Source organism: Schistosoma mansoni, chromosome 3 (genome assembly GCF_000237925.1).
Source record: "Schistosoma mansoni strain Puerto Rico chromosome 3, complete genome".
In the NCBI taxonomy this organism is placed as follows: Eukaryota; Metazoa; Platyhelminthes; class Trematoda; order Strigeidida; family Schistosomatidae; genus Schistosoma; species Schistosoma mansoni.
The window spans coordinates 10008609-10021177 of NC_031497.1; the positions used below are offsets into that span (position 1 = coordinate 10008609).

The following is a 12569-nucleotide window of genomic DNA, read 5'->3' on the forward strand; positions in this document are numbered from 1 at the left end:
ATATTGTTACCGATAGAGGATATTTTTCATATTTTTATTTTAAATTTAACTGAAATATTAAATTGTCAATGATTTACGAGTTACAATTCATATTGCCCAAGTTTACGGTTAAAGAAAGACCATAAAATTTGTGATTCCACATACCATTTTATGTATCCAAAGTAGCAATAATATTGTGATGATTGCAAAAATACATTTAGATAAATATGAACCTACCTCTTTATTCAAGATACATTACTGACTGTTACTGGTATTCCAATATAATAAAAAAAAAGATATTTCAATGTCAAGTGTTTTAGTTAACCAGCCACTTGATAGTTAGTAAAAATTAAATAATACTAGATCTCTTACTAACCAATGGTTGATCAGTATAGCTCTTATTTAATTTATTATATTATGTTTAATAGAGATTTCTTTTAAGACCGAAATGAGTATGTCATTGTACTTATTTTTGATTTTCATTTATTTTAACATATCACTGTGATAGATGCCTAGTTGTTATTGTTAAAAACAGTTGTTATTCATTGTGTATGGTAAAGTTTTCAGTTTAAGTTTATATGCCTAAAATTTGCCATAATTTCCTTACTGTAGACAATGTTTTACTAAATGTGCTATACGATAATCTGATTGAATTTGGGAAATTTGAATCATTAGGTACTAATTCACTGTTTGAACAGTATCTCATCTTCAGCTAAATTTGGAGATCTTATATGAGTTTTAAACTTGAATAAAATACCCATTCATTACTCTTATTGGAAGTATCAACACTTATCAATAAGCTTAACTATGTTTGCATGAATAAGTGAGTTTGTCAACGCATTTTACATCATTTAGTCTAATCAGCTTTAAAGTACTTTCAGTAGTCGTTGCATATTTCTTTATACATTAATCATACTACAATATCTCTAAATTCTAACCACTATGTTTTATATTATAGAATGGGGATTTTAAAGATGTCATAAGTAATAATATTTCACAGCATTTAGGAAGAAATCATCCCTTTGATTGCAAGGAGTTTATAAGTTTAGCAAAGTTATTTACAATCCCGTAGAATTCTGCCGACAAACTGACAGCAGATACTGTATTGACCTACTTAATCCTTCTGTCCCCCTTGGCACATAGACCGCCTAGTAGGAATTTCCAGCCAGCGCTGCGCTAAACACTTCTTTCCAGCTCTTATCAAGTGCCACTCGTGGTCTTGATTTCTGTGCTAAATCCCCAGCAACACCTGTCTATTTTAGTCTGTTTCTTTTCCTTTTGTCTCGTGATACAGTCTAGTGGATTCGCACAATATGTCCTATTCACCTCCAGAATATTTTCCTAATCCCATCCTCAGCTGGCAGCCAGTATTTTTCTGCCAGAGTAGGTTATTACCAACGGTCTCTGACCAGGGGATCTGGAGCATCTTGGGTAGACAACTGTTTGTAAATTATTGTACAATTTCAGTGATAGTAGTGTTACTCCTCCACGTTTCAGCTCTGTACAGTAGAACTGCCTTAAAATTGGTGCTAAAAATTCTGGTTTTGGTGTTGGCAAACAGTTCTTTTGAGTTTCAAATAGTCTTTAATTGTAGGAATGCTCCCACTGCTTTGCCAATCTGTGCTTTCATAACTATATCAGATCATTCCTGTTTACTGATGATAGTATCCGGGTACCTGAAAGTTCTCAATTCCATAGCCTTGTTGTCAAGTGTGATTTGGTTGGTGCTCATTGTGTTGTACGTCGAGATCTTGCTTCTTGCCTTTTGAATCCTGAGGTCTATTTCTGAGGAAACTGGCTGCTACACTGAGTGTTTTTTTCTATTTTTTTACTATACATGCAGTTGTTAAGCCAACTCATCTACGAATTTTAAATCATCCATCTGCTTTCACTGTATCCAATGAATTTTATGCGTGCCCTGAAATGTGATGAACTTCGTAAACTTGTCATTGTCTAGTTGAAAGAAGGAGTTAAGCGGTGTCCGACACCAGCCTTCGCTTAGAATACACATTTGAGCTGCTCATTATTTACGATTTTGGAATCCAGTTCTTCGTTGGAGTTCCATCTAATGGTGATTTGTTCAAGTACTCCATAGTGTTGAAAAAGATTCCACAAGGTTTTCCTATATACGTGGTCGAATGCTTTCTCAGAATTAGACAAGTTGATATATAGCTATGAGTTCCAATCAATTGATCTAATGTTACGCTTTGGTCAAAATATGATTTATTCTTACGAAAGCTAGGTTGTCGGTCTCAAAGTTGAACGTCTACTGGATTTCCTATTCGGTTCAACAAACACTGTTGAGAACTTGGCTGGTGATGAAGGTAGTGTGATAACTCTGTATTTCTAACACTTGTTAAGGTCTCTTTTCCTCAGTATCTTGATATCTCTCTTTCCAGTCCGTTGATACTTGTTCTTCCTCTAGAATCTTCCCAGAGAGAATATGGATCATCTTTGCAGTTACCTCTGAATCTAACTTCAGTGTTTCTTCTGACATGTCCTGTTGCTTCCTCACTCTGGATTTGTTTGTTGGCCAAGTTGACTTCATGAATTGTTGGTGTAGTACTGTTCATAAGGAAATCTAAATGTGCTACTTCGATATGCTGTGGGTTCAGTTGTGCTGGTTTATTCAAGAACTCTCCAAAGTGTCATACCCGCTTCCTTTGAGCCTCTGTGATTTGTTAAATTAGAGCCGCATCCGGCCCTCTCCTTTTTCTTGCAACTTCCATGGAATTTCTATACTTTTTACTGATATCGATTTAATCAGTTCGGTTCTTTGTATTGTGGCCCGCTGAAACCCATTTAACTCTGTATATGTGTTTGTATGGGAAAACACTTCCACCTGCGAACTTGTTGTTATAGGCACAGACTCGATAGTTTTTTGCCATTCTCGTTCCTTTCTCACAGTCCATGTCATTCTAAGATGCATTCATTCCTGGTGTTGTTGATTCAGACCGTGGTATTCTGGTCCCTCGTCAATTTGGTCAGGTCATTTCCTGGGCAGTGCTTTATGATGAACTGATACCTCTCATAAAACTTTATCGTCCCCGCAGCTATTATTTTTGAGTGCGTAGTACTGGATTACGTTCAATGAAATCCTTTCTTTCTTTGTTTTAAAGAATGCTTTGGTGATCTTGGAGCCATGAAAATCCCTTCCTATAAGTGTTTTTCGTGCTTCTTCGCAGAGCATCAGTGCAAACACTTGTGTGCGGGGCGATTTCTCTTCCATGACCAGAGTACAACAGACTTTTTGAAGTTAGTCTTTTCTCTTCAGATTGGGGTTGAGGAGTTCCAATTATTCCAAGAATTACCAGGTTCTATAACATCATTCCACGTGCTATTCGAATGACCCTTCTGGTCCTCCGAATTGTTTGAACATGTCACCGACGTATACTAATTTTTCTCTGGTTGTTAGGAGGGACATCGACCTTGTGGCTTCTAAAGTGTCTTGGCTTTCTCCATGAGGCATCATAATTTTTTATATCCAGACTCTTCAACTTTCAGGGCAGAGTTGAATAAATCTAATTTCTTTTCCCTAATTAGCAGGTTTATTTTTTTGTGATGTGTAGTTGTCAACTGTACTCCCAAACGTCCTCCTTCACCCTTACGTGTTACCGACAGTAACCCTAGAGGGGCTATAGTTGAAGATAATTATTACACGAATACCATTAACTTTGTTCACACTTGTCATATTAATTCTGTCATCAAATCCGAAAAACCGCATATCACTGCTTTTTTTAAGTCATATGATATGTCCTGATTAGTCTATTAAAACCTGTTTTCTCTCACTAGGAAACACGTGAATGATAATTAGATGTAACCGATTATTTCAAAACATTATAACCGTTAAGTTTAGTAGCTAAAGTTATCTAAACGTTGAATTTCATTATTACGAAAGCATTATGATGGTCATTAATGTCGAAAGTTGATAACATTATCATCCGCGGTGTGAACTAGTTTACTTGATCTATTTTATTATATGTCAGTCATGTGGTAGCTCTCATCAGCATATTACTCTAAAAACACTGTTCAATAACACATTCATCTTGAAAAATATAATTGAGGGGCTAGTGTTTATTTTTTTTTTACATTTTTTGCGTAATTTTCCTGCTAACATATATAAATTTCCATGATTTATGAAGACCAGTTATTAAAATATTTTCGTTTTGTTGAATGTTTTGTAGAGATGAAGAGTTTGAGAGCAATTAAAAGAATGGGAGTGCCTAACGGCTGTTTGGTTCTGCTTTCTGAACAACTTAATATTATATACCTATGGTCCTACACGGAATAAACCTTAAAATCTGTTAGCATCGTAGTGCCTTTGAGTCACTATGATAACAGTTTAGATTTAAAACAGGATTGATTGTCTATTGCTTTACATAGAATCTGAATTATTCTTCACCAGTCTATTGGTTCGGTTCAATTTCCAACTAATCAGTCAGTTCAACCATGTTTGTAACTACAATGGAATCACCAGTTATTTGATTTAATTAAAAAGAAATATTTAGTCGAGAAAGAAGTTTAAATTTCCTGAAAAGTAACATTTAATGATCGATTATAAAAAGAATTTTATATAGTTGAGATCATGGGTCAACTGAAGCTTGACTATCATCGAAAACCTGGAAGCACTGGATGGCCGTTTCGTCCTATTGTGGGACTTCTCAGCAGAGCGCGGAACTGATAGGTTCTGGGTTCGAATCTCGCGAGGCGGGATCGTGGATGATAGTCTAGCTTCAATTGACTCATGATCTCAATTATGTAACATTACTAAAATCTCCACAATACACCCTTCTATAAAAAGAATTGTTTATTTCGGTGTTTTGCAGCAAGCAACAAAGTGATAAATTTCAAAGGGTGCCATTAACTTATTATCTAAAAAAATTCCTTAATTCAGTTTAATTTTCTATCTATCACTTGTATACAATTTTCTCAATTTGGTCATCTTCCTCTTGTAATGTCTAAACAAATCAATCTTTATAAAATTAACTACTACTTATCAATATTACTAATATTGTAAGCAAAGATGGATAGTGGCTAGCAGTGGAATCCAAGACGCGCGTTTCGTCCTATTTGGGACTCGTCTCGAAAAGTGTTGATACAAAAATCTTAAAACGCATAGCGGCTGGAACAGAAACAACGGCAAAAACGTTGATCTCTGAATAAAAACAGTCAAGTTAAAGCCAACACAATACCAAGTGAAGTTAATATTACTAATAGTTAATAGAATGTAGCAGCAACTGCAAAGATACTCCACATCCTCTTCGGTAAGATTTGGGATGAAGAACAAGTACCAATAGACTGGAAAAAAGGACTTCTCATCAAGATACCAAAGAAAGGCGATCTGAGCAAGTGCGATAACTACAGGGGCATCACTCTTCTCTCAATACCAGGAAGTTTTCAACAGAGTATTGTTAAACAGGATGAAGGATTCCGTAGACGCCCAATTTCGAGATCAACAAGCTGGATTTCGTAAGGATAGATCGTGTACAGACCAAATCGCAACTCTACGTATCATTGTGGAACAATCAATCGAATGGAATTCATCACTCTACATCAACTTCATTGACTACGAGAAGGCATTTGATAACATGGACAGGACAAGACTATGGAGGCTTCTTCGACACTACGGCGTACCTGAGAAGATAGTCAATATCATACGAAACTCCTATGATGGACTAAACTGCCAAATCGTCCACGGAGGACAACTCACCGACTCATTCGAGGTAAAGACCGGTGTTAGACAAGGTTGCTTACTCTCACCCTTTCTCTTTCTCCTGGTGATCGACTGGATCATGAAGACATCAACAACTGGAGGAAATCACGGGATACAGTGGACAGGCAGGATGCATCTTGACGATTTAGACTTCGCGGATGATCTGGCTCTTCTATCACAAACGCAACAACAAATGCAGGAGAAAACGACCAGTGTAGCAGCAGCCTCAGCAGCAGTAGGTCTCAATATAAACAAAGAGAAAAGCAAGACTCTCCGATACAATACAATATGCACCAATCAAATTACACTTGACGGAGAAGCTTTGGAGGATGTGGAAATCTTTACATATCTGGGCAGCATCGTTGATGAACACGGTGGATCAGATGCAGATGTGAGGGCGAGGATCGGCAAAGCAAGAGCAGCATATCTGCAAATGAAGAACATCTGGAACTCAAAACAATTGTCAACCAACACCAAGGTTAGAATTTTCAATACAAATGTCAAGACAGTTCTACTGTATGGGGCGGAGACGTGGAGAACTACGAAAGCCATTATCCAGAAGATACAAGTGTTTATCAACAGCTGTCTACGCAAGATACTTCGAACCCGATGGCCAGACACTATCAGCAACAAGTTACTGTGGGAGACAACAAACCAGATTCCAGCGGAGGAAGAAATCAGGAAGAACCGCTGGGAGTGGATTGGGCACACTTTGAGGAAATCACCTAATTGTGTCACAAGACAAGCCCTCACATGGAATCCTGAAGGCCAAAGGGGAAGAGGAAGACCAAAGAACACATTACGCCGAGAAATGGAGACATACATGAGAAGAATGAACAAAAAATGGATAGAACTAGAAAAGAAGGCCTAGGACAGAGTGGGTTGGAGAATGCTGGTCGGCGACCTATGCTCCATTGGGAGTAACAGGCGTAAGTAAGTAAGTAAGTAATAGTTAATAGATGACATAGTTGAAATGTATACACATCTTCAGTGATAAATCTCATGCCTATTTAATTGAGGTAAATATATATTTCTATTAATGTTTATCCGCTTACTAATATATAAATGATAAGCAGTTTAAATGTAACAATATTAAGATTTTAAAAGAAAGCATTTAATTTAATTGCTTGTTTACAATCAGTTATTAACAGTAATAGGTCAAACATTATTTTATGATGGAGATAATCAGAACCATATGCTTTTTCCATTTATACATACAAAATAATGACCTCATTTAAATTGCTATATTACTACGTTATAAGGTACTCATCATATAAACATGTGTAAACTTGTTTGTAAATAGATCAGTGAAATACAATTTTTATTATAAAAAAATATGTACAGATTAAATGTGATTTCGATAGTGAAATCCAAAAGGGTACAAATATAGATTTAACTAGCTGAAGTCATATCCCCAGATTGAAGCATAAGTGTAGTGTCATTTTAAATAAGTACCCTATAATTACTTACTTATTGACGCCTGTTATCCCCTTGTGAAGCACAGACCACCGGTCGAAAATCTCAAGCCTGCTCTGTCCTTGGTTATCCTTTCCAACTGTTACTGACCTATAATTGGAAGAAAGGTAATTACTTCCACTCTAGCGTTAAGCATATACTTCATGAAAATTACTAATAGTGAAAATGACAATTGAATGTTGACGATGCTGGAATAAGAATATTACGTTTTAAACGATACACTAGCATCTAAGAAACTTTCAAGTTTGAAATTAATTTCAGGAACTATTTATATGGGTGGATAATGCATTTAAAAGTTATAAGTTGAAAGATACAGCATATATATTAAGCGTCAAAAATCAGTATTCATGATCTGATTCACATTCTATTGGTGAATGACTGAAGTATCCAAAGTCATTTCCAGTGACATTATACAATAGTTGCAGTCATTAACAACTAGAGAAAAGATTAAACGGAGAGCACAGAACCAAAGTAACAAAGGTTACTGTAGTTGGTCTGGCGTTATAAAAGTGCTAAGTTATTAAATGATCTACCTATTGGGATAGATATAATTCAAATTAATCAGTCTAACTAGGGATACTGTAGGTGTAAAACATCTGCTAAAAGGAAACTTTAATAGATAAGCTCATTTATAACAATGATCGGACATTTTATACCCCTATTATTTCCCTAGTGAAATGGAAGATATTCAAAGGTATAAACATATTTAAGAAGTTTCATAGGAGAGGCCATCATCGATTCGATAAACAAACGATGTCAGTGATTTTATTTGACGAACAGATTGCGGGAAATTATTCCAGAGTTTCTAAAATTTACTGGTAGAGTAGTTTACATGCAGAGAAGATTTAAAGTGAGACTGTTTCATTAATTATAAAGGGTTACAGATACTATAACCAGGCTTTCTTGTGTATTGGATTGCTTCAGTAAATGTAAAAGATAGTATTTTTTAAGACATTCTGAAAAAAATTATTAAATTTGGTTTAAGTCTTTGCCTCCATGAAGAGTTGAGTCTCTTATCTTGATACGTCTGGATTTGTAGTTTAAGGTACAACCATTCCCAAGAATGCGAAGTATAATTCGCCTTTAGATGAGTTTCAACCTCGATCGATCCTTTATACAAAAACTACTACGAATAAAAGTGCAGTATTCTAGAAGTCATCAGCCAGATACTTTGTACATTAGAATATGTGAGTCATTGTCATAGGCGTTACAAAGTAAGCAACTCAGAATTCGTTGGACATCTGTTTGGAGATCTGTTCTGAGGAGGACAAACTGTGGAAATATCCGATTATAAAAGCTACAATATATAATGGTTTGTATGTTGTACACCAAAAATTTACTTTTTTCAAAGAATGTGAAATAGTAGCAAAAATAATCAAATGTGCACAGGTTTGATCGAAGACTGAAGACCCGTAAAAGTAATTCCTTTCACATTATGATGTTTTCAAATTTATAGTTAAGCACATTTATGTGAACGATAGACTGGAAGTGTTGAGATTCGATTACCACTTTTCAAAAGAAACACGGTTATATTATTCCATAACACATTAATCACATTTCACAATAAGTACTTTGCAAAGTATTACACTTAATATCAACATTACTGATTAAAAATTTGTATTCATTTCTGTATATTAAATAATGACTTACGCCTGTTATCCCTCGTTGAGGAGCATAGGCCGCCCACCAGCATTATCCATCCAACCCTGTCCTGGGCAATACTTTCTAGTCCTTTTCTGTTGTTATTCATCCTTATCATATCTGCTTCTATTTACCAGCGTAATGTGTTCTTTGGCCTTCCTCTTTTCCGCTTCCCTTCCGGATTCCAAGTTAGGGCTTGCCTCGTGATGCAGTTTGGTGATTTCCTCAATGTATGTCCGATCCACTTCCAACGTCTTTTCCTGATTTTCTCTTCAGCTGGAAGCTGGTTTTTCCTCTCCCATAAAACGCTGTTGCTGACAGTATCCATTCAGTGAATGTTGAGTATTTTGTGTAGACAACTGTTTATAAATTCTTGTAACATCTTGACGATGGATGTAGTAGTTCTCCACGTTTCAGCTCTGTACGTACAGTAGGACTGTCTTGACGTTCTTATTGAAGATTCTCACTTTGAAGTTAGTTGACAGTTGTTTTGAGTTCCATATTTTTCTTCAATTGTAGAAATGCTGTCCTTGCTTTGCCAATCCTCGCCTTTACATCTGATCAGATCATCCTTGTTCATCAATGATGCTAACCAGATAAGTGAATGTTTCCACCTCTTCCAGAGTTTCGCCATCAAGTGTGATTGGGTTGGTGTTCTCCGTGTTGCCATTTGAGAATCTTGCTTTTTCCTTTGTGTATGTGAGGCCTATTGATGCAGAGGCTGCTGCTACATTTGTTGTTTTCGTCTGCATTTGTTCGTGTGTATGAGATAGGAGGGCCAGGTCATCTGCGAAGTCCAAATCATCTAATTGTTTCTGAGATGTCCATTGTATTCCGTGCTTCCCCTCAGATGTCGAAGTCTTCATAATCCAGTCAATCACCAGAAGAAAGAGGAAGAGGGAGAGTAGACAGCTTTATCTGACTCCGGTCCTTACTGGAAATGCATCTATCAACTGTCCTCTATGCACCACTTTGCACTGTAGTCCGTCGCATGAGTTCCGAATAATGTTGACAATCTTCTCAGTAACTTCATAGTGTCGAAGAATTTTCCATAATGTTCTCCTATCCACACTGTCAAACACCTTCTGATAGTCAATGAAGTTGTTGTATAGTGACGAATTCCACTCAATTGATTGTTCAACGATGATCCGTATTGTCGCAATTAGGTCTGCGCATAACTGATCCTTACGGAATCCAGACTGTTGATTTCGAAGTTGAGCGTCTACTGCATCTTTCATCCGGTTCAGCAACACTGTTGGAAACTTTTCCTTGTACTGACAACAGTGTGATGCCTCTGTAATTCACACATTTGCTCAGATCTCCTTTTGATTTGTGTGATGACCAACCATCTTGACTTCTTCGATCGTTGGTGGAGTGACAACTATAGGAAGGTCTGTGTGTGCTGCTTCGATGTCCGGTGGATTCAATGGAGCTGGTCTATTGAGTAGTTCCTCGAAGTATTCTGCCCATCTGTCCCTCTGTTCTTGAATCCCCGTGATTGTCTTTCCTTCTTTGTCATTGACTGGTCTCTCCGGTTTACTATATCTCCCTGTTAGTTTCTTCGTTGTATCACATGGTTGTTTCATACTTCCTTCTCTTGCAGCTTTTTCCGCCGTCGTTGCTAGTTCTCTCATGTATTTCTGTTTGTCGGCTGTAATACTCTTCTTCACTTGCTTGTTTGCCTCTGCGTACTCTGCTTGCGCCTTGACTTTCTCTGCTCGTGTTCGACTGTTGTTGATTGCTGTCTTTTTGCTCTTCTTCCTTTCTTCAATCTTGTCCAGCGTTCCCATAGAGATCCATTCCTTATTGTGATGTTTCTTGCAACCCGGAACCTCCTGACACGTTGAATTTATTGCTTCCTTGATCCCTTTCCAGTTGTCCTCCATCGTAGTTTCTTCTTCTTTCAGTAGATCCTGTAAAGCTTGTAACCTGTTGTTGAAAGTCATCTTGAATTCGTTGAGTTTGTTAGTATCTCGAAGGAGGGTTGTATCTAACCTTTGTAATGCTGTTCTCCTAGTTGTCCAGTGTTTCTTTATCTTCAGTCTCATCTTGGCCACAACTAGGTGGTGACCAAGTGGTGATCTGAGGCTATATCAGCTCCTCTCCTGGTTCTTACATCTTCCGTTTTCCTTCGGAATTTTTTGTTGCAAATCTCTCCCCATTTTCATTTCTCTCTCCCAGTCAGTCCATGTCATCCAATTATATCTTCATATCCTGTGTTGTCCAGTCCGACTTTAGCATTTAGATCTCCCATCAGGATTGTCAGGTCCTTTCTTGAGCACTTAGCTATGATTGATTGCAGCCTCGAGTAGAACTGATCCTTATCGTCGTCGTTGCTATCATTGGTGGGTGCATAACGTTGGATAACTTTCATTGTGATCCCCTCCTTCTTTGTTTTGAATGATGCTTTGATAGTTCTTGATCCATGAGATTCTCATCCTACAAGTGTATTTCGTGCTTCTCTGGACAGCATTAGAGCAACTCCCTGAGTGTGTGTAGCATTTTCCTCTTCGTGACCGGAGTACAAAAACATCTCTTCCATATTTAGCCTTTGCTGTCCAGCTTGTGTCCAATGAGTTTCGCTGATTCCGAGTACTGCCAATTTGTATCTCCTCATTTCCATTGCTATTTGGCTAGTCTTCCCGGTCTCCTAGATTGTCCGGACGTTCCACGTACCTATGAAAATTATCGCTCTGTTTGTTAGAATGGACATCGGCCTCATGACTTTGGAAGAATCTCGGCTTTCATCCTGAGGCGTCATAATTCTTCCTTCAAGTGCCGGGGCAAGGTTTAAATGGTTTGAATTATTTTTTCTGGTTAGCGTTTTTTTAGTGAGTTAGTTTTCTACGGGATGGGGTCGCTAACCCCAACTCTCCTCCTTTGTGTGGGCTTGGGAAAGGCAGTAACTCTAGAAAAGCTACAGACGCAGTTATATTAAATAATGAAGTTCGTTTTTATGCAACTTGAACTGTGACAAATCCTCACTTTGTTGATATACACTTTAAATTTCCCTTTAAAATAATTCATATATCCACTCTAATATAGTCTTTTCATCAAATAATTTCATACTATACTCTTTAGTGAAACAACAACAAAGTGACACCGAAAACACTACATTATTTAAATATTTTAGAATTCTAGTTAAAAATTTATCATAAACTTATATTATAAAAGTAATATGAATTATAATTAATCACTCAAAACAATTTACATTGGATAACTATCGATTATCCTATACAAATTCAACATCAGTAACTAATCATAAGGGTGAAATCAGATTTCAATACTAAAAGTGTTTTGCTAGAGATTGTTTTGTTTTAATTCACTCATTTTAGTTACATGTGACCATTTTAAAAAACAAAATGTCCATCTTCTTTTTTCATGAATTTATTTTATTGATAATGATTAAATGACCTGTTTGAATTTTATTTCTTTTCTAGTTATTATAAAGATAAAGTAACGTTGATAATAAGTAATAAGTTTATTATTATTATTATTATTAAATGGTACAAAAAATGAAAGAAAAAAAAGATTTATGTATTTGTTTTAATTAAATATCAGGGGCCATTGACTATTCAAATCGATGACATTGACTACTTCTTAAACTCTGTAGATACATCTATTTGTATATATTCATGTATATATACATATTAATGACAGTGTTTCTAAGGGTACGTGATATAATTAATATAACTATACCTTTAGTTCAATTTAAAAATTAAATCAAATTGGTTTAACTCACCACTACTATATTTTCTTA

The 12569-nt window shown here is 36.4% G+C and overlaps 1 protein-coding gene across 1 annotated transcript in view; it reads left to right on the forward strand.

Annotated features, from left to right (window-relative positions):
* The window catches only part of Smp_129520 (hypothetical protein), a gene marked incomplete at both ends in the record, with an annotated part of 49158 nt that extends 36964 nt beyond the window's left edge, over nucleotides 1–12194 (forward strand). The window contains one exon of the mRNA XM_018799161.1: nucleotides 12145–12194. Within this exon, the coding sequence (XP_018650977.1) occupies nucleotides 12145–12194 (50 nt within the window). The remainder of the gene's footprint in view (nucleotides 1–12144) is intronic.
* Nucleotides 12195–12569: the final 375 nt, after the last annotated feature.